The sequence below is a fragment of the Notothenia rossii genome, assembly GCF_949606895.1.
Source record: "Notothenia rossii genome assembly, chromosome: 1".
NCBI classification, from domain to species: domain Eukaryota; kingdom Metazoa; phylum Chordata; class Actinopteri; order Perciformes; family Nototheniidae; genus Notothenia; species Notothenia rossii.
This window is the reverse complement of record NC_136912.1, coordinates 30412506-30436116: the sequence shown is the minus strand read 5'-3', so window position 1 is coordinate 30436116 and position 23611 is coordinate 30412506. Positions and strand designations below refer to the sequence as shown.

The window sequence follows — 23611 nt, the reverse complement described above, 5'->3', positions numbered from 1 at the left end:
TGCATGAGTCCCTACTGAAACAATAGTACAGCCCTCTCTCTCTTCATCCCTTCCCCTCCCCTTTTCCACTCCCTCCCTCTCGATTCTTCTCTCTATATTTTATGATTATTTGCACCTTGTGGAAAAACAGTCTCAGGTGCAAATGAATATTTCAAACACTGGTCGAGTGACAGGCTTTCAAATCTCCAGTTTGTCTTCTCAAAAGAACAACAATCAGCATCCATCAACATATATTTATTATTGTATTATCATAATTATTCTTATTGAATATGTTTATAAAAAAAGGGAGGATCTGTAAATGACTTTATATTTGCCTGGATAGCCTGAATTGTAGAGTTTTAATCATAGCCTTCCTGTGGAGCCAGTTAATACTTCAAACTTCAATTTTACGGGCGATTGAACTAAGCATGTTCCTGACAGAATTGATGTATGTATTAATTTCCTTTAACTGTTGATTAATTAGGCTGCGCTGAAGGCTCAAATGGAACAGTTTGCTCGAAAATTTACATATTAATCAAATTCTAGTTGATCATTCAAATAATCCAGGCTATGTGAATTTAAGAGGATGTAGCTTGAAAACATATAGCAGGGGAAATCAGTAAATATATTTTCTGTCCTGCTGCTGCTGCTTCTGCACTGCACTGTATTAACACCAAGCAGTCAGAGAGTCAGCCTCACCATTTGGACCAAATTGTTTATCCAGTTTTGCTGCAGCCAAGTTCAACAAGCAACAGCAAACCTTTGTGCTTGTTTGTCTTATATATTATGCACATGAGAGAGGAAGAGATGCAGATTTCTGTATTCTCATTTAGTTAAAAAAAAAGGCCGTTAAATTACTACTACTACAAATGAATACAAACCTCTTGATTTGGAGGTTCAGTTGCATCAATGTTATAGCATATCACTTATCAATAAATACTACAGTTAAAAAAAAAAATCAATGGCCTTATAAATGTTAAAACTGTTTTTAATTAAACATTGTGAGACATTAAAGGTAAACAAAGTCTGCAGTTAGATATTCATAATTTATGACCACTGTGTCTAAAGAATACAGTATTTAAGTGTTTCTAAAGGATTCTTGAAATATGTTTTTGCATTTAAAAAAAGGTCAAAACTGCACCAGCATTTTGAACTATGGGTTTAACTTAAAAATGTAAAACAAATTCATGGCAGCTTATACAATATTTCAGATAAATATAACATGTACTTAAAATATAAAAAGAGAAGGTAAAACGTTTCAAAATATATGCTTAATTTCTTTGTGGCAAATAAAACATCAACAGTTGATTGAATAATAAAAGTGAAATGCATCAATCCTTGATTGAAGTCATCTGAAAGCTCACCCAATCCTGATGGTTTCATTATTTGAGAGTTAATAAAAACTTTAAAAAGGATATAGAAAGGAAGTGAAAAACCAAAAAGGAACTGCAGATGTGAACAGGTTTAAACTCCAGTCAGCTGCTCGGCCACAGAGGAGAGAGAGGAACAGAGACACCTGCTGGTGTTCATAGGGCAGTGAACGCACCACACTGAGCACTTAACCAGCCATGCTGTGTGTGTATTTTAAATACATGAAGTATATTTCAATAGCATGTACATTTATATCACTGCAAACTAAGTTACACAGAGTTGTGGTCATGATATGTTTTAGTTTTCCTTTCTGTCTCTCTAAATCTGAAGGGCAGAAACAGATTAGAACCCTTTTTAATGCTAAATAGTTTCTTACCGCTTTTATTGTCTTTATATGTTTGATTTTTTTAGTATGTGTTGATCTTAGACTTTGCCATTACTATTGAATCTAAGCTATATTGACTTCGTGTTTTCTATAAAATTGCCTCTTCCTGCACTGTCAAAATAGATCACGGGCCGCATTTAGCCCCCAGGCCGTAGTTTGGACATCCCTGTTGTATGGCGTCAGTTTCCGGACTACTGTATGATAACCCCAACCAAAGGAAGTGTAATGACACAGGGCCGGCCCTAGACTTTTGGGGGCCCTAAGCGAGCTTTGGCTTGGGGGCCCCCCTCAGTCTAGCGCGTTCTCACTACACATAACACGGAACCAATTTGTGTCTTATGATGTTATTATAAGCACACATATTGTATAAATAAGCATGTAAACACAGTGGACCTAACATCCACATCCTCTACGGGGGTCCTCACCTCCTCTAAGGGGGTCTTCACCTCCTCTAGGGGGGTCCGGGGGCATGATCCCCCGGGAAGATTTTTTTAAAAATATTGAAGTCGAATATTGAAGTGCACTTTGAGAGCAAAATTAAGAGATCTATGGATACATCTCTCAACAGCCATATGAAACAGAACTGTAAACAGATTTTTCTTTATGGATATTTTATAAATCACTTAAACTGTATACTTGTTTTGTCATATAATATATCATAAATGTTTTTCATTTATTCTCTCTGGCTGTCCCTCTCATAATGTTCACATAGAAACTAGCTGTCAATAGGAATTTCATTCAGAAGAATTATAATTTCATGCAAAAATCTGTCACAAAAAGAGGTTGCACATTTAAATTCAGGTGTTGTTATGGCAACGTCAGTGGCCAAACAGCCACATTTACTGCTGCAAATACGTTTAAACATCCTGTCGACACGTAAAGCAGTGGCAACTATGCCACCATTTCAGCTGACTTTTTTCTCAGAAATACTGTCACATAACATCCATATATTTCAGTGCTAGGTTTATGCTTAGCTAAGCTAACTATGAAACACTTTATCTGACAGGAGGACTCAGGATCAACTGTGTACTGTAAGGTAGCTTCTAGCTTCATGTCGAACAGTAAGTCAACATTTTCCAGAGCTTTCTTTGAAATCACCAGGTAACGCTAAAAAACATAACATTTAGATTGTATGACAAAGTGTTTATTTAATATATCTGGCTGGCTATAGCTACTTGCTAACGGTTTCAAAGCAATTCAAAGTAGTCAACGTAGCTGTAATTTATGCTTTGCTAACATGTTCGCATAACTTGGAAGTCTACTGACATTTACATACCTTGTTTACCTGGCGCAAGTGGTGGCTCTGGGGTTGTTGTGTGAGCCACCACTTGAGAATTGTCGTCTTTTTTAAGAAAAAATTTACTGATGTCCATGTTCAAAAACTCTGAGTCCGACTGACAGTTTATTTTAAACATAGAGAGGCGAAGTCCCTCCCTTTCCGGTGGACCTCCATGGGACCTTATTTCGGAAAAATTCTGTATTGAAGTCAATGGCGAGAGACAGCGTTTCCGCCAGGGGGGCGTCTTGCCGTCATTTGACGCCCTTATTCAGCTCGGGACGCCCCGGAACTTGAGCCGAGGGCGTCCAAAAATATTAATAATTCGAGAGAAGATCGAGAGTTTTTATCGCTTAAAATAACGAAAAGGACAAGGACATCCTGCTGTTGGAGGGGCAAATGAGTCTGGTGGGATTATTTTCGGAGTATTGAAGATTGTTTCTCCGACATCGGCGGTGCCTGCTAGGACAACACGGAACGTGCGCAATTTGGACGCGATGAGCCATGCGAGTTGAGCACGTGTGTGAGCTGCGAGCACCAGAGCCTCGCAGCGGCGAAACTGAGGCTCTGTGGTAAACTGTGGTAACATGAAGATCCGTTTGGGAGCTGAAAGAGCTGGCGCTTTAAGAGAGCCGAGCCACCAAATGATCCGGCTCACTAACATAATAAAGACTATAAGGGACGGCTCAAGTCAAAATTCAGCCCTGGCCTGGCGGAAACACTGGCGAGAGAAATGTTATCTTTCGATCCCGTTTGAATTGTGCCACGAATTACACATAGGATGTTTGTCAATTTAAAAGATAATTTTGCAAAAAATTGTTTTGCTTTAAAACTGTTAAGTAAGACTTTTTTTGTGTGAAACCGCTCAATGAACTACATCTCCTGTCTCGCACAACAACACACACGTCACCAAGATGGCTGTCACTGTAAAGGTGTATTATAGAATGATCACACCGGTGTGACAGTACTCTTCAAAGGGTTCACGAAATATGACTACTACTCTGTTCAACACTTTGGTTACCTTAATGTTACTTCATGTTAAGGCTAATAAAAATAACAAGGCTAAGCCGGCTGTAATGCTAACTAACGTGCTTGCAACTAGCTAGGTAGCTAACTTGATCCAGCCAGCCACTCCTGGTCCTTTCATCAGATGGGAAGCGAAAGAACGAGTAAGACCCATTGCTGGTATGATTACAGCCTGGTACAAAGCACACAGGCATATTGTTAAAGTTATCTTAGCTATCTCTTATATTTAGTGCAGGAAAAACAATTATGCCATAACTTACGCGGCTCTGGGATTTGTAGTCTTTCTAGTTGTATTTTTCTTTTTCTTATATTTCAACAGTTTTACGACAAACTCTGACTTTTTTGACATGGAAATTATTTTTTAAGATTGACAAACATGTAATTCATGGCACAATTCAAACGGGATCGAAAGATAAGTTTTCTCTCTCCATTGACTTCAATATATAATTTTTCCAAAATAAGGTCCCATGGGGTGGAAGTAGAAGGGCGGGACTTCGCCTCTCTATTGTCACAGCCCACAGGATAGGTACCTGTCAGCCAATAAGACAGGTGTTTATTTCAATTCAACTCTCTGGTTGGTCTGGTGTCTTTCCTCTGTTGCATTCACTGAACATGGGAAATTACAATCCTGCCATCCTTTCAGGTTCAGGTAAAGCACGGTTAATGTATTATGGACTCAATAATATAATACATGACTTTGAGAGTAGGTAATCTAGGCATATTAACAACATTAATTAAACATATACTTATCACGGCAACGGATGTACTGAGATTATTATTATTCTTTTTCATTGTTTGATTGGGGGCCCTTAGTGGCTGCGGGGCCCTAAGCGGCCGCTTATGCCGCTTAATGGGCCGGGCCAGCTCTGCAATGACACCTCCTGCACCTGCAACCTACTGAACCCTTACATGCTTCCTGTAAAATCTACCAAATGACACAAGTTACGTGTAATACATGGGAAATAAATACATTTCAAAAGAATGTACAAACCTAGGCCGACATGTATTATTTGGCGGTGGTGGAAAAAGTACTGACTGAGATGTAATCCCTTTGTTAGAAAAAGTAGGCTAAAGCATACCTCAAATTACTTAAAAGTAAAAGTTCCACATTTCAAACCTTAAAAAGGAGGGGTGGTACACTAAAATGTAATTAAACAATACAAAAAGAGAATACAGAACCATTCCCCCCTTTCAGAATGTTTCAATAAATGTTATTGAATTGCAGCATATTTACACTTTGGTCTTTTTTTGTAGGTAAATTCTTGAGATTTAAAGTAACTAGTGGCTGTTGCTGTCAAATAAAGGTATGGGATCAATCCTACTGTTTAATAGATGCAGTTTGTTAAAATGTGCTTTATCCCCCTCTGAAAAGCAGTAGTAGGCTAGCTGGAAGGGAACTTCTAGCTCCTATTTAAAATGCCATTGTTTCTGTTTCTCTTCAATCTTGCCTCATATTTTCTCTTTTATCAGATTGATCCGCAAAAGCAACCGTTTTCGATATTATCATTGCCAACAACTTTAAGTAAATGGAAATATGGTAAAATATCAAAACACGCAAAACAATGTATACATCCTATCTCAGTCTGTGTATTTGTTTGAGTCCTACCTTCATCTTCTTCTGTTTAATTGAAGTTTTTTCTGGTTTAGTATTTCTCCTAATATTACATTTGAAAAACTGAACATGCGCAGCCCTGCGCAGCAGCAGCGCTCCTCATATCTATGGCACTCCTCAGCACTCTGTCGCAGATATGACGTCATCAGCGTTGGCGGTAATTTGAAAAAGGAGCGTCTGTTGTTATTTTCCGTGACTTGGAGATACATCTCTGACATTTACAAATTATGGTGAGTCAACTCGTCCTTTGACTGATTCTTGTATTGCCAATATTTAAAAAATAATGTAAAGTGTAAGGTTTACACATCAATTATTAATAGAAAATATCGGCCCTGCGAACTTAAACTAGCTAATGTCAACTTTAACCTAGCCTACAGCTAACAACACATCAACCATGCTCTGACTCTGACAGTATTTTCCGTGCTTCACTAAGTATTCATACATAACACGGCATACAAATCGATACATAGTGTCCTCTTTGTGTTCCCGTTTCCAGGCCGAGTTGGAGGCAGGTGTGGTGGCGGAAGAGGCTCTGTCAGAGACCGCTCTCAATGAGCTCATGGAGCAGTGTGAGGACCAGTTCACCCTGCTGGAGAAGGTAATGTCTCCCCGGGCTGTTCTTTATACTCTGGGCCCGGAAGAGAAGAAGAGGTACAAACTGCAGTCTGTGTCTCTGTGTTGCAGCTTCAGAATGAGATCATACTGTCTGAACCAGATGCATGTGAGAATCCTCAAGACCAGGTGAGATGACTGTACATGCTTCACTTTATATACAGTACGTGAATCCCCATGTAACACAGAGGTGGGAAAAGTACTCAGATCTTGTACTTAAATAAAAGTAAGTACCAGGAATACTCTGTTACAAGTAAAAGTCCTGCATTCAAAATGTTACTCAAGTTAAAGTACACAAGTATTGGCATCAAAATATGTATACTAATACGAGTAAAGTTACTCTATTAACAAACTTCTAATTGTTGTGAGGTAGAAGTACAAAGTTCCAAAACATTGGATCACTCAAGTAAAGTCTTTCCAATTGTTCTTAAGTACAGTCCTTGAGTAAATGTACGTAGTTACTTTACACCACTGGTAACACATGGAACGCCTTGAAGTTGGTGTTCATTTAATTTTTCCGTTTACTTTTTGAAATATCATTGTTAGATGAATTTATGACATTTAATTAAAAAGATTTATACAAATACCCTAGCCTAGACAACACTTTTCACTTGCAAACTTGAAAATCCCTTACATTGACTCCAAAATGTAACGTTAATGTAGACCTTTATTATAATCATAATATATTTCAAAGGCCTAAACTGGCAATAAAGACTTCCTAACTGGTTGACAATTCACACATTATGAAATACAGGGAAAGGCAGAAGAACAACTTTGACAAATGTTCATCAAACTGTGCTTTTCTGCCACTAATATTCAACCTTTAACACATTCAGGGAAAATGTATAATGTAAACTAAAAGAGTGAATTGAATTTAAGGAACTGCAGAGGCATTTGGAAGAGCACAGAACACACCTAAAAGATGAAATAATACATTCAAGTTATAATACTTTGTAGTACATACATGTGAAAACAAGCTATAAACATTATAGTTATAGTGATTTTACAATGCTAATATTAGTTCAAAATAGCTGTAAAACTAATGATAAAAAAAAGAATTATAACCTTGCTGTAACAAATGTAAAATGCAGACAATGAGAGAGTTTTGTCCTGTAATGGCTTCAGAAAGCAACAACAAGCCATAAGTGTGTTTTATAAATGTTGACAAACAATGTCACATTTCAAGCTTGTTCTTCTTGATTTTTTTTGTACAAAACCAAATATCACTGTGACCTGTACCTGGACAGAGTTAATCTTAACCAGTCACTCAACTTTTAAAACTAGACTCTAGATTATTTCCAACCTACAGATGTGCTAAATTCAGGTTAAGATGTCCCCAAAGAGCAAAAAAGTATTTTTGTAATATTTAATAAAAAAAATGTCTTTTCACATATTACAAAATATGATCAGCTTATTTATTTTTTATTTTTTATTGAAATGTGTGACATTATTAAATGCAAATTACATAACTTAATCCTGCTTAATAAATGAGATTGATCATTTGTTACTGTGCATTGCCAAATGTTCACAGGCAGTAAATCGACTGATGGCAGCGGAAGCTGAACTGAAGCAGTGGCTGTCAGTGGAGCCTAAATGTAAGTACTCCATTCACACTGTGATAAAAGCTTGAACATAACATAATATATGAATTTACAAAATATCAATATCACAAATTAGCACCACGATTTTATGCCTCTGGTACAGTTTACTTTCATTCCACAACATTTTAAAGGAAATCGTTTAGTCTGCTGTGAAATTGGTGCGATACACATTCGTTTAATCAAGATTTAATATAAGACTTTATTTTATCAAATTGTGATTCCAGGCTTTAAAATCTAATTGAAATTGTTTACCTGCTGTTTCTAATGTGTTAAAATGCACTTCATTATTTTTCTACATCTAGTGCTGGCATCAAATTCAGAAGTTTTACTCAAAGCTGGAAAAGAAGAGGTATGTCTTGATATGTTACAACATTAAAGAATACTGGAAATTCTTATTTAAATGCTCCAGTAATGCCAGCAATGTTTCCTCTTTGTTTTCCACAGATGCTCAAACTGTGCTCGGAACTTGAGATGGGTCTTTCTTGCCAGGAAGCAAAGAGAGACAAACTAAAAGAAACCAAAGAACTGTGCGTAAACCTTATGTGTGAAGTTCCGACTTTCTTTTCCTTCCTCAGGGAAAATACTGGAAATGCTTACACATGGCCTTTCAGAAACATTCCATTTGTTTAGCTCTGTGTATGAATAATGATAAAAGTCAATGTTTTTCAGTGAACAGAAGTGGTTGGAGGAGAAGACACAAGTGCTGATAGCTGCCAAAAAACACGTTGAGCGAAGACAAATAGAAAAGGAGAAAGCATCAGAGCACAGGTGAGTGTTGCGGAGAAAACACACTAAACAAGAAGGGTTCAAGTTTTGAGATGTGTTTCCATTGGAGGGCAGCTCACCCACAGAAATATGAAAAGAGGAAACAAATTCTACCAAACATGTGTGTGTAAACATGCATTCCACAGTATATTGCTGGACACCAAAGCTCAAATCCAGAAGATGAATGTGTACCAGGAGAGGTTGATGGAGTGTCTGTCGGATGTTCTGGGGAAGCACGTCCCTCTGCCTCAGTACGAGTCCAGCACCAACAAGAAGAAGAAGAAGGTGCAGTGTTCCTGTGTCTTTGATGCTCGTTGTGCTTTTGTGTTTACATCAAATACCTGTTCCGTTTCTGCTCTACTGCAACTAACCGATTTCTTGTTTTCATTCTCAGAGCAATACCCAGGAGTTTGATAAAGACATGATTTCCCTCAATGAAATTCTCGAGGTGGGTATTGAATCATTACATTATAATAATAATCTTTATTTGTTTAGCACCTTTCATACAATAAGTGCAGTTCAAAGTGCTTCACAGTAGACATCTCACAGAAAATTGATAGAGCAGTTACCAGTAAAAGCCCTAAAAACAAACTGAAAATAGCATAGAGTAGACGTATGAAAATTACATTTATATTATAAGCCTTTATGTCCAGACCATATCAAAAAGCATAACACAGGTTTACAAAATGCTTCACAATAAATATAATTAATTGTATAATAAACAAAACTTGTATAAGATATAGAACAAGGTAGATATAGAGAATAGCATACAAAAAGACGATCAAATAATTGTCAGTTTAATAGTAACTAAGCTAGCGTGTTTGAGCAAAATGAAAAAACTTTAGCATTAATAATCTAGCATGAAGTCTATCCTTCTGAAATGTTTAAGAAAAAAAGATATTTGGTTTTATTTTGAGGATAAGCCATTATCAAGTTGAATCCATCTGTTTGTTGCTGTGATACCACACGGTTCATGACGTCATCATCAGACATTTTAGCTGCATTTTGATAGGCTGCAAAGTTGAGTTATAAAACAACGTGTTAAGTTTCAGACTTTTTCATGTTGAACAGCAGCCCATTCTGCAAACTATCATTACTTTACATGTAGTAAAGTGATGTCCGTTGCCTTGCTCAAGGGCACCACGGCATGGCCCAGGAGGTGAACTGGGACCCCTCCAAGTAGCAGGCCACACTCCATATTTAGGTCTGGTCGGGGACTTAAACCGGCGACTCTACGGCTAACAGTCCAAGCCCCTACTGACTGAGACATCACTTTCGTCACATCAAATCTCTTTACGAAATGTTTATAGTCAATATATATTTACTATAAACATTTCGTAAAGAGATTTGATGTGACGAAAGTGATGTCCCACTTAAAGGTAGGGTAGTTAAAAATGGAGAAACCAGCTCGAGTGCGCTAGAATTTGAAAGTACACAGCCGAAAAAAATCTGCCCCTTCCTTCAGACTTCCTTACAGAGCCCCTCCTCCAACACACACGAACGTGCACATGACCAATGAGGGCACGAGATAAGTTTGTGCATGAGATGAAAGGCTGACAGGCAGGTAGGCCATCCAGTTATCTGCCACGGTCCGAGGCAGATAATTGGTCGTGCTTTTTACAGCGCCACGGCTTCCACAGATGAAATATTTGTATATATTTATTGTCAAAGCATTTCATTTATTAATTGCTATTGGGATGTTAAGAGCATTCCATGGAATATAACAAAGTGTTTTCTGAAGTGAATTACCTGCCCTACCTTTAAATATATATATATATATATATATATAAATTCAACCTATATCAATTGAACTGTCTTTGTAAATGCCTGCAAACTTTATAAATTGATTCACATGGCCCCATTACTTGACCCTATTCTCCCTCCGTCTTCTCTAACCCCACAGCTGCTCATGAACAAGGCTGTGAACACACCACACGACCCCTATATGACCATAGACAACACATTCTGGCCCCCGTACATAGAGCTGCTGCTCCGCTATGGCATCGCAGTGAGGCACCAAGAGAGTAACTTCAAGATCCGCCTGGAAACATTGTTTTGAGGCAGTGGTGCACGAGGCTTCTCAAGCACCGTGTGTGTGTGTGTGTGTGTGTGTGTGTGTGTGTGTGTGTGTGTGTGTGTGTGTGTGTGTGTGTGTGTGTGTGTGTGTGTGTGTGTGTGTGTGTGTGTGTGTGTGTGTGTGTGTGTGTGTGTGTGTGTGTGTGTGTGTGTGTGTGTGTGTGTGTGTGTGTGTGTGTGTGTGTGTGTGTGTGTGTGTGTGTGTGTGTGTGTGTGTGTGTGTGTGTGTGTGTGTGTGTGTGTGTGTGTGGAGAGATGATGATGATGAATAACTGCTGGGATAGCTATGAGGCTAGGAATTCAATGTAGTGTGTCTCACCTAATATTTTAAAACTTTAAAAAAAAATGTAAATGCATTTGACAAAACACTCTCAGTTTCATGTTAACTTACTCAATAGTGTTAAAGATATTTTCTTAACTACATATTTCCTTCAATCCTATTTTTGAGTTTATATTGATGATTAAACATTGACATTGCTAAGTTATGAATGTTTGTAGTCATGTCTTTACATTCAGTTTCATTCAAAGTTTTGCAAATGTACTGTGACCCACTGAAGCCTTAAAATGCCTAAATGGTCTATTGCATGTGTATACAGATTTTATATATGTTATTGTTCAATAAACTTGGACCGCATAACTGGACTGGAATAACTGCAGTTGTGTGTGGTGGATTCAAAGATTGTTTTAAAACGTTTGTTGTAGGCAGCCAGTAGGTGGCTTGCCAGTCAAAATGATGGGATAAAGTTTGATTCTATATAATAATTATTTTATGAATATGTAAAACTTCATAAGAAACTCAGTGCGTCAGAGACTATGGTCAGAGCACGTCAGAGCTGTTGTCCAATCAGGTGCATCCGCCGCGTCAGCTTTAGGATTGCTGTGGGCGGACAGGGGATTCCGGTTCCGGGTGTTTTCATATCCCACTCGGAGGCGTTCATCTCTCTGATTATGGTATTTTATCATAAACGTATTTCTATAGAAGACAGATTAAAGTAAAGTTATTTTGATCAAGGAGGTCCAATAGTTGTCGTGAACATGGCGACCCGCTCGGAGAGAGAAAAGTCTCTAAAACTCAACGAGCAGCACCAGGCCATCCTGTCCAAAATGCTGAGAGAGGAAGACAACAAGTACTGCGCTGACTGCGAGGCGAAAGGTGCGATTTACACATTATCGACATTTGTTCCATGACACTAGACAAAGTTAACATTTCCACTCAGAAAAAGCCGCTAACGCTGTATAACAATGTAGCATATTCGCTAGTTAGCTTGGCTAAGCTAACCCGCTACTGTGTAACCGGCTAAGGCTAGTCAGCTGACATTTAGCAAAACTAAGTGGCTAACTAGCAAGCTAACTTTAAATCTACTCAAGCTCATCGGCCACAGTGCCTCTCCCTCACCGCCGCCTGCAGCTCATCTCTCTGGAGTTTTACAGGCGTTTTGCGAACTGTGTCAGATCCACATCAGGAGCCTGACTCTTTCTCTTGTTATGTCATTGTTAAAGAATGCTGAGCCTGCTTTTGGCTCTTGAAGTCTCTGCAAGATCGTGCATGCTTAAGGTTTCTTCGGGTTTATGTCTATCTATGGTTTCTGCAGACATCTATCTATATCTAATTCACAATCTTTCTTTTATCAGGTCCAAGATGGGCATCCTGGAATCTGGGAGTATTTATGTGCATCCGGTGTGCTGGCATCCACAGGAATCTGGGAGTACACATATCCAGAGTCAAATCAGTCAACCTGGACCAATGGACCTCAGAACAAATGCAGGTACTGTTTTGATCCTGTGTGTACTTATGTTTATTTACAGAAGAGGTGGCCTTTTATTATATGAATAACCAATCACTCACGCAAAGTCTCTAACTAAGACATTATTGCAACATCTTTGTTGTATAGGAAGTAAGGAGGGATTTCAGTAACGCCTTATCTTGGCACATCTGTTCTCTATTGACAGCCAGACTTTCCATTTCAGTGCCTCAGATCTGTGACAATACTGTACATTTCCATTATTACGAGGCTCTCTGAATAATTATCCCAAAAATGTTGACGACTTGCGAGACAGAGATTAGAAAAAGAATAGTCAATTTGTGAGAGATCTTAGCTTTTAGTCTCTAGCATCTAGATTCAAATGTACTGGATCATAGACTTCCCATAATGAACATTGAAAGAAATTGTCATAAAGCCTTATTCATGTAATTTGCCAGTTACCATATTGACCAATTCCGACTTGAAAATGACTGCTTACATGAGCATCCAAGTCCTTATTAAAGCTAAAAATGCATTTTAAAAAGTTTCGAGAACATTTGAGACTCTTTCCACCTGTACCCCAGTCTTCCTCTCAGCCTGCTCAGTGTATGTCCACCTGTCTTACTCATGGATGTACAAAGAGAACTGGATACAGCATTGGAAACCTGTTCAGTGGTGCATGAAGCCAAAATGGCACCACTTACCAATATAAAATCAACCAGGTCTTCCGCTTTCGTAGGGCCCTTAGAGCAAGCAAGCGCACTGGAGTTTTACTTAAAGGTGGGGTAGGTAAGTTTCAGAAACCGGCTCGAGATACACTTTTTGTTATATTCCATGGAATGCTCTTAACATCCCGATACGGTGAATATCTTAAGTGCTTTGACAGAAAATCCATAAAAAAATGTCATCTGTGGAACCCGTAATACTGTAAAAACTACAACCAATCCGATTGGATTGCCGTCCTGACTGTCATCCTTCCATCTCGTGCACGCACAAATGTATCTCGTGCCCTCATTGGGCGTGCCGTCATTGGGCGTGCATTGCAGCAGTACTTCAATGACTCGCCAGCAACAGGCGGCCACTTTCACCATGGCAGAGTTAGGTTCAACATCGTCTACTGGTCGCAAAAGAAAAAAAGTAACGGAGCAAATTAAGAACAAAAACAAAGTGGAAACTAGGAGAAGTCAAACCAGAGTCAATATCGGAGTTGCTTTGGCTGTGTAGTATTGCTAACCTAGATGTGTTTAGCTTTGCCTGATATGTAACGTTACTGCAGCCTGCTTTCGCGGAGGAGGTGCTCTGTAAGGAAGTCTGAAGGAAGGGGCGGATTCTTTTTGGCTTTGTACTTTAACATTTTAGTGCACTCGAGCCGGTTTCTGAAACTTACCTACCCCACCTTTAAACCTCCCAGACACTTTCTGGGCATTTGCGTCAAAGCCTGATGCGCCTCATTGTGGCTTTTTCCAACTCCACAGCCCAAGTTTAAAGGTCACCTATTATGTAAAATCCACTTTTTCATGTCTTTTATACATAAACATGTGTCCCCTCTGCGTTGAGAGATTCTGAAAGTTTCAGGCTCTCTTTTTGTCCCGCCCAATTTATCACCTGAATCTTCTCCTAGAGCACCATTGCGTTCTTTTATACCAAATATCTCTCAGAGGGGCGTGGGGAGTGGCTCCTTATTTTCATCTAAAATAATAGACCCAGAATCAGCACTTTTGAAACGGGGCTGAAACAGAGGGGTTTATGGGACGCTACAATGCACAATCTATTTGGTGTTTGGAGCCAAACACTTCAGAGACATGTTTCGTATATATCTGAGACCTATAATATATTGATGAAAAACAGAATAATAGGGGACCTTTAAAAACGCAGGCTATCTATTAATCATTTAGAAGCAATTAAGTCCAAGCCATGATAACCCTCGTGACATTATCAGGGTCTCTTATGTGAGAATGATATTTTCACAGGCTCAATCGTACTCTCTGTGATGAGCAAACTAATCATCGTGTGTAAAATCGATGTTGAAATATCCAGCATGCATATATGAACAGAATTTGCTTTCTATTTACCAACCTGTTGTTCCTTTTTCCAGAGTATACAGGATATGGGCAACACCAATGGCAGGCGGCTTTATGAGGCCAACCTTCCAGAAAGCTTCAGAAGACCTCAAACCGACCAGTATCCTTCACTATGAGCAGAGACCCTTAACTTAAACATGCCATACTGCTTATACCAAAGCTATTCATATTTGTCTTGCTTGTTGCCTATTTTCCTCTTAACTCTGACCTTAGAGCAGTGGAATTCTTCATCAGGGATAAATATGAGAAGAAGAAATACTACAGCAAGAATGTGACCAATGGAAGCAGTGTATGTATTATGGGTTACTTTTTAAGCTTTATACGCCTGCCTTTTTAAAAATAGTGAAAACATTTTAACAGACTATTTGTATTTTCTGTTGGTCATTTTGAGTTTATTTTGTTTTCCAGCCAAAAGATGCTAAGAAAGAGAAGGAGCCGGACCGAGGAAGCAAGGTGTCATCTTACGCTAAGGTACGTTTATCACACATTATTTTCTGAGTACATGTGTGGAAACACGATTTTCAGCATTGTCCCAAATTGAGTTTGCCTTACTTATTACAACTCATTCCTTCTAAAGAGTGAAGCGCCCAGGCCAGTCCCCAAAATCAGCCCCGCTAAGACTTCAGAACCATCTGTGAACCTACTAGGCCTTGGTGAGTATCTCACTTGTGTTAATGGAAAATAAAAAACGTCTGAAAGGTGCCGACTGAGTAAGATATTATGGAATAAGGCTAAACGTGGCTTCGGCTTGTAATTGTTTTCCTTTTATTGCCAGTTTGGCAGATCTAATAAATAAATGAATAAATGTAAACTCATTGAGCCGAGATTTAGATGTTATACAGGCTCAAGGTGCTGTGTACTTTTAGATGAAGGATATTTACCATGTACTTAATTTGACTGTATATATGTTGAGTTGCCTGTTTTTCTTGGTGTACCAGGCTGACGCTGCGGCAGGTTATTGCTGTGGACATATAACTTTCCATTCAACCTCGCAGCAGGGCATAACGGCACTCAACCAAGTTATTGTGGTTGTTTAAGGCAGAGAATTCGACCATGACTGTGTCTGTTGTCTCTGTAGGCTGGATGTGTAATAATAGAGAAGGCAGATTAAGAGAAAATGTCACCGCTGCTTCAGGTTTGAGCAGCTGTGTACTGTGAAAGGTAGTAGTAGACTAACCATCTCTGAGCTGCTCTGATCTCAGATTCAGAACTGTACTTATTTTTTAAAGTTGATTTTAATGCACTTCTCCTTTTTGCTGTACATTAAAACTTGCACCAGTGAAATACTGCAAGACTCTTTAGCCAGGAAGTCAGAGGAAGTGCTAAAACTGCTGACTCAGTCACAGACGACTGAATTTTTGTTTTTTTTAAATCTAGTTTTGGAGCTTTTCACTTTTGAGGAAGAAAGGACTAAATGGTTCATAACATTGGTTGCTTTGGTTTCCCCTTTCCTGTAGTGTGTTATATAGGTGTTGGTGCATGGAAGTGGTCTGCAAGGCTAACTTGCTGACTTTTCAATGCTGTAAAATAGATTTCTTTTAGGAAAGGTGCCTTATTCCAGGCTGTTCTCCAGCAATTATTTAAAAAGGTGTATTGGAGAGCAACCACAGTTTATCACATCATGGATTAACCGTAAATGATTGTGCTGCAAACTAAGGGTAGATGAAGAGGAACAGTTTGACTCATCATGAAAGAGGCATAACCTGATCACAGCCGCTCACTGCAGATGTATGCTAAACATATGGAAAATATTGCTTTCAGTGTTCAAGTGGCAGTTATTAGGATATTTCAGAGTGTGTTGCTACTCGTGGTGAAACAGTGGGTTGTTACTACAGGTTATTGTATGTGTGTTATGGTTGTGTACTTGTCTATTTATCCTTTCAATTCAATAACGCGGATATAAATGACCTTATCTTGATACTTCAGGGTATTGTGCATAATTACTTCAATATAGCAATTCCATTCATAGTTTTAAGTAGGATGAGGAATGAATGCTACTAATAGGCTTTGAGGGTGATAGCATTATTTGGATGTTTACTGTTATTTTATTTTTTGGCCAATACGCTGATTCACTTTATTGTACTAACCGTCATGCTTACTGTGCTCTGCAGCAGTGGGAGGGCGGTGCAGTTAAATACAAAACATAATCTCACTTTAGCAAGCATAAGCTCTGTTTGTTTTACACACCTTTTGTACAGCTATTACACAACAACAGATTATCTTTCATAAATTCTCAGTGAATACAGGTGGAATATCATTGGGAGGTGAGTAACGCTGTGTTGAGTGACAACAGACTGTTGTTTTTCTCAACCTGCTGTGTGTTTGTTCCCACCGGTAAAACCTGTTTTCTTTTCACCTTTCTGTCGCAGACATACCAACAGCTGCAGCAGCTAACAATGGTAGCATAAGCACAAGCCAGAACAACAATGACCTGGACATATTCGGCCCGATGGTCTCAAACCCTCTCCCCGCCTCCTCATCCGTAGCTCAGTTTCCTCAGGTAAAGTCCATGAAGAGTTCTTCCGTCCAGATTGCTAATTACTCATTTCTGAATATTGCTTATGAGGGCTTGTAATAGTCGTGCGGTTGTAAAACTTAAAAGAAGTGTGCAGTGGAAAATAAAAAGTCAAATGATAATTAACAGCATAAACAGCCCACAAGACGGCAACACTGATTCAGAGAGACGGTAGAGACATAAAAATTATGTAGCAATCATTTTGCTAAACATTTAAGTAAGGCTGCAATCAATTAATCTATTCGTATTGATTAATTTGTTCATACTATTTTCATTAATGATTTATTAAAACATAATCTGGGTGGCTGAAACTCCGAGGTGAGGTTTTTAATGTCAGTCCATAAATCAGATATTTATTGATGGAAAAAAAAAGAATGCAGCTAATCTTCACATTTCAGAGGATAAGAAAACATTTTTTTCCATTTTTGCATAAAGTGTGACTGCAACCATTACAAAATATTAGTTTTAATTATATTTCTGTTGATCAACTAGATGATCTTAGATGATAAGTTGGTCATTGCAACTCAATTATTATTATTTTTTATTTAGCCTTTATTTATACAGGTCTAAAATCTAATTGAGACACAAGGAGAGACCTGTCAGTGGTAACACTACCACACAAAGTTACAGACAGACAGGACACCAAACACAGAGGCAATACTCAAATACAACATCGTAAAAAAAGTAGTCATTGAAATCCATATACAGAAGTCAGATATAGCAGGTGCAAACACCCAGAGATGATTTCTCCAGATTTTTTAAAATTAGTTTAAAATCCGTGATGGGTATCAAAGTGGTCAGCTTAAGTTCCTGCCGAAGTGTGTTCCAGGTCGAGGGGGCAGAGTATGATATGGCTTTTTCCCCAAGCACCGTGCGTACTGAGGGGATGGACAGAGTGATGTCATTTTGAGATCGTAGTCTATAGCTGTACTGTTATTAAACATGTATTCATGATATCCCTTTGTTATTGCTCTGTCACAACATAGTTAGCATTGAAAACATGATTTATTAGATCTCTGTGTTTTGATTATGGCTGTACCAGCTCCTAACAGCTTACCTACAGGCTACATCTGAAATCTGGAGCATTTTTATGCAGGGCAGGCCATTATCACTATAGTAATTAATATAAAAAAACATGGACAGCATTCTATCAAATTAAACAAACAGCTGATTGATGTATGGCATACATTAAAGATATCGTAAACTTTAATGAAATGTAATTCAATTTAATATGTTGATGATAATCTGTGAATGATTTGAAAGAGTCAGAACAGCCCTGGGAGGGAAGCTTGGACTATTTTCTTGAAACTGCAGATGCCGAGTACATCACTGTTGATCCATACAATCTTTTCCACCCGTCAGGTGAGCTCCAGTAACGAGGCCAGCCCTCCCACACAAACCCCAGCGGCGGCGGGGGGGGGAGCCAGCTCCGGGTCAGGGCAGGGGGACCTGGACCTGTTCAGCGACAGCAGCAGCTCCACTAAGACTGAAGACGGGGCCAAGAAGCCGCTATCCAAGGACTCCATCCTGTCCCTGTATGGAACCAACAGCATGTCCCAACAGGCGCCCGCTGGTGAGGACGCACACCTTTTTGAAATGATGTCGCATAACAGCTGACTCATTTCTTTACAATTTCCAGACGTAATCATTTTGTTATTGTAATGTTATAATTACTCTACATTTCTCAATACTTTTTTAAAACCGTAAATGCCTTTTGCACAAGACTATTAGAACATAAGAGTTCACGGTTTTCCTCTTAAAATATTGTTTTGAACGCATCCAAACAAGAACCTTGCCGAAAAAAATGGCAGCAGTTTTGCCGAGAAATCCTAGATAAGATGCTCCTTCTTTTCCTATAAACAAATATAGGAAATAGAAATAACATGTGGCACAAACTCACTGCCTTCATGACAACATTATACTTTAGGGTCCCAGTTTTGTCGGATGGGTGTTCCAGAGGGTCAGACATGGTTAACCTCTGGGCCAGAAATGTTCCTTACCTAGAAATGGCTGGGATCTGTGTTTTTTTCCACAAGGAGCAAGTAGATACTTCCTTCCCACTGATCTTCCCTTCTTCCTCTCCTGGTTAAGAGGCTCCTTTAACAAACACACTTGAAACACATGTTTGTTTGCATAATACTCCTCTCTCTGTTTTGCATATCTTCCCTCAGCCGGCATGTTCATGGGCCCCTCCCAGATGCAGTTTCCTGTGCAGGCTGCTGGAGGTTATCAGGCCTTCCCTGGCATGGGCACGGCCATGCCGCCTACAACCGTCATGGGCGCCATGATGGGACCCAGTCCAGGCATGATGGTCGGGATGACAATGCCTAATGGCTTCATGGGGAATGCGCAGGCTGGCGGAGTGATGGGCATGGCGCCGAGGATGATGGGACCACAGGGCGGGGCGATGCCTGCAGGCATGGTGCCGGCTCAGGGCATGTACGCCATCCAGCCCGGGCAGCAGGGGCAGTGGAACATGGGTCAGGTAGGAGAAGTCCTCGAGCTTTGTTGTTTACTGATTCTTTGTAAAGGGTTCTTTGAGAGGGAAGTATGTGGGGTTTAGTGGCATCTAGTGGTGAGGTTGCAAATTGCAATCTATTTCCAAGCATGTATTAGAACTACGACAGCATTCGGCTAACACAAAACATTACAGCCCTGCTAGAGGTAGAGTTTGGTTTCTTCATTTTTAGGCTACTTTATAAAAATGGTTAATTCCGTGTAGAGGACCTGCTTCGTATGCACATATATAGGGTTTACTCTAAGGTAAAGAAAATAAATGTTTTTGTTAGTTTTTGTTGCAGTTGACTTTACAATAATAACATAGCTATGAATACTATTCTATTCTAATCATGCTAATAGGTCCCCTCAATCCTACACCCTGAACTTCATGCGTGTCTGTCAGGAGTGATTAGTTTCACATGTGACCACATCCAGCTAGGGCTGGGCGATATATCGAGTTTACACGATACATCGTGGATTGCACTACATGCAATGTCGTAAATGACCACATCGTGAACATCGAGTAATATGTTGTCAAACCAATTTCCCGCCGCGGCCAAAATGAGCTTTCCTTTGTCCCTCATAGACACAGTCACACACGCAGGCACACACGCAGGCCCCGTCTAACTTGCACACAAACATTACACACATGCACAGTGACAGAGAGCAGGGCTCGACATTATAAATGGCCCGCTGGCTCAGAAGCACTATTTAGACACCCCGGGCCAGCATAACGTACTTTCCACTTACCCGCTCGGGCCACTAAAAATATTGCTTAAAAAAAATAAAATTCTCCAGTGGTATAGGTACTTTGACAAGCAATGTTGTTAAATTGTTTCGTTTATTAACGCTACAACATAGCGTTTCGTGAGGCGGTTGTCGTTGTTGGGGGAAAGGCAAACGGGAGCCTGCTCGCGTTTGCCCGTGAGCGCCGGGCAAAAAACTATCTTCAAATAAAAGAAAGTCACCGGAGGAGTTAAAGGAGAGTGACAGGGAGCATGAGAAGAAGAGGGAGAGAAAGTTTCAGCCAGCTTGATCGATGGAGTTGTTTTCTAGTGGTGCAGTGACGCGTCCTAAAACCCTTTTATAATCTATCGATTAGATTTATGATTCGAAAATGATAAAAGTAGGGTAGACATGTGGATATTATCCGGCTGAACGAAACGTGCATTTATCAAACAGGTTTGTTTTCCACAGACCTTATTTCCAGCTATTTTCCAAAACCCTATGGAGAAATCCCATTGCTTTCTTGTCGAGGGAACCAGCAGCTTACTTCCTGGTTGTAGGACGCTTCACTGCACCTCTCAATATGATGGCAATATAAACAAGGTCTTCTGTCGGCTCTGTACATCAATGCCGACCTATGCTGACAAGTAAGTGAAGAGTAGACAATATAAAGGTATTGGCTATAGGGAAATGTCCCAGCAGTTTAGGAGAATGAAGGTTCTAATCTAATCTAATACATAGCCATTACATGTCTAACTCCTGATAATGACAGGAAGACAGAAAGCGCATTATACTAATAATAATAATAATACTACTCATAATAATAGCAGACATTTTTGAACAATGACCACAATATCATTATTTTAATAAACCAAATATGAACAATTGAGGAAAATGAGGAAGAACTGATGATTCAAATGTTGTAGTACAAGTAGTAATGTAGTTAATGCATAAATTACTATTGCAACAAATGTGTTAATTTTCTTCATTATTAGTCGATTTTTGTAATGCAGACATATGTTGCAGGGACTACTAGAATCATCATACTGGCGTGACTGTAAACATCAAGGGGTTAAATAAGGTTTTTTTTTTTTTAGAGGACATTTCAGAATATCGCGATATATATCGTATATCGCGATATAGTCCGTAAATATCGCGATATCATTTAGAGACCATATCGCCCAGCCCTACATCCAGCTATGATAATGCATTGTGAAGCGCTTTACTATATAGGATGTGGACAGAGCATACAGCAGCCACAAGGGGGCAGCAAAAGCAGGGCTTTAAAGCTAAATAAGTACTGTCAAAAAGGCGTATTCATATGAGGAAAAACTCAATTTAAAGTCTGCAGCTAGAAGACACTTAGCACCCACAATGTAATTCACAAAATAAACGAAATTGCTGCACACTGCTATAAAAAAATGTAAATCAGAATACCTTTATTCGTCCCACAGAGGGGAAATGTGCAATGAAGATTACATTTTAGGGGAAACAGCCTGAGAAACCTTATAGAAAGAGATTGAAAGTAATGTTTGACCATGGTGTGTTCATGTAGAACAACATGGATGCAACAGAGAAGATGTTTTGCATTTCTTGTATTTGCATGACAAACAAAGAGAAAAAGAAACCAAACTTGTAAGCAATGAAATGTTTACAAAATATCAGACCAGTTTTCCAGTTATTCATGTTCATGTTTCCAGTCAGGAACTTGTTTTTCTGATCATTCCGCTCCCACATGCCCTATCTCACAATCTAAATTCAGTGGAGCTCAACTTTGATTGAACAATTTGAGAAACATCCTTTTAACTCTTTAATTATTAAACTCCTGAACACTACTAAGTAGACTCAGGACAGGTTAGAATTGAATATTACAGGTTTCCAGCACTTTCCTCTAGTGTTAATGCAGATCTGTCTCACATCCTCAGGTGAATCAGCAGATGTCCGGGTTGGCCCTGAACGGTGCGGGGGGGCAGATGGCTTTCGCTCAGCCTCCCTCAGCTATGAGTGGGTGGGCCGCCAACGGATCTGGCCAGACCCTGAGTACACAGCTATGGAAGTGAGCCTTTGAGCGAGCCGTCAGTCGGGCAGAGTAAGAGTCGAGGTTTCAGAAAGTGCAAAATATATCTTGTGCTTCTCTGCTCCTCACAGTGAACTGATGCCCATTTCCAGCCTTCAGAACATGAAAATTGTATCTCCTTTTTTCCCCTTCTCCCTTTCTCTGTCTCTCTTTCTCTCTATTGTGTGAGTGGATTGGGAGTCCTACAGGAGTACAGCCTGGCAGCTTCTGCCTGTCGTATGGTTTTTGATCATAACTTTTATTTTCCTTTTTTGGAAGAAAAAAAAAATGACAAGGAAATAACAGTCCCAACAAAAATGATATCGACATATCGGAAAAGCTGCAGGACCAGTTACACAAGCTTTTATTGTATCACTGTATCATTATAAGAATATAGAACATTTAAATGAATAGTATTTAAAGGGAGAAGACATGACTATCAAGTCTGTCAGTACAGTTCCCAAATGTACAGCGATGTATAACCTTCTTTTAAAGTACTTGTGGTTCCCCTATCAAATTAAAGTGATAATAAATGACTTGCTTTGATGCGTCTTCTATAATTAATATGTAACACGTTTTTATTGACTTGAAATATAATTATTTTTGTGGTTTGGTATAAAAGGAGCACTGTACCCAAAAGTAATAATTTGTATATCAAAAACTCACCCGTGTAAGCCTGAACACTTTTTCATTTCATTTCACAGTATATGAATAATCAAAAAACAGACAACATTCTTTACAATTAGAGGTCATTTGATCCCCTTTTTAACTAAAGTAAATCTTATATCTGCTGATTCGTTTTGTGCCAAGTGGATGTTTATTCACAAATTCAAGGTAATACAGCGTGAGCAGTTCATATACAAGGATCTTCTAAATCTCAAACTTGTTAGCAGTCAGGAGGTTTTATGTTCTAATGTACAGCAAGTTATTTCCATGTTTATGTTAACTACTATAACCTTAGCAGTGCCAATGAATAGTATGATGGTTTATTTTGAATGCAAGTATAATATAATGCTTAACCTTTGCCGACTTAACCAACAAGTGATGGTACAGTCAGTGTGTTGCTAGTTCAAGTACTGCATTAATGTAATTGGCTGCACTGTAAATTCAGGGATAGGAAAAAAGATACACAATCACATTTATCATGAATAATACTTGCCCAAAATTTGATCCATGTTTCAACACAGGCACTGAAACTATCACAGCGGTTTACTGTACATTGGGTTAAAAACGTACCTGCGTACCTTTTTAAAAACAAACAAGATGTATAGATGACAAAAGATAATTGC

At 39.1% G+C, this 23611-nt stretch overlaps 2 protein-coding genes across 2 annotated transcripts; both read left to right on the top strand.

Annotated features, from left to right (window-relative positions):
* Nucleotides 1-5764: 5764 nt before the first annotated feature.
* Nucleotides 5765-11380, top strand: cenpk (centromere protein K). Its single transcript, XM_079689252.1, has 10 exons — nt 5765-5879; nt 6146-6247; nt 6334-6390; nt 7793-7856; nt 8165-8211; nt 8307-8389; nt 8532-8630; nt 8774-8912; nt 9022-9075; nt 10531-11380. Exons 1-10 carry the CDS (start codon nt 5877-5879, stop codon nt 10684-10686), a joined length of 804 nt encoding a protein of 267 aa, XP_079545378.1. The 5' UTR covers nt 5765-5876; the 3' UTR covers nt 10687-11380.
* Nucleotides 11381-11560: 180 nt separating this feature from the next.
* smap1 (small ArfGAP 1) lies at nt 11561-22858 on the top strand. Its single transcript, XM_079689243.1, has 10 exons — nt 11561-11856; nt 12336-12469; nt 14541-14626; nt 14740-14815; nt 14935-14997; nt 15104-15179; nt 16896-17026; nt 18404-18614; nt 19213-19526; nt 22192-22858. Exons 1-10 carry the CDS (start codon nt 11739-11741, stop codon nt 22324-22326), a joined length of 1344 nt encoding a protein of 447 aa, XP_079545369.1. The 5' UTR covers nt 11561-11738; the 3' UTR covers nt 22327-22858.
* Nucleotides 22859-23611: the final 753 nt, after the last annotated feature.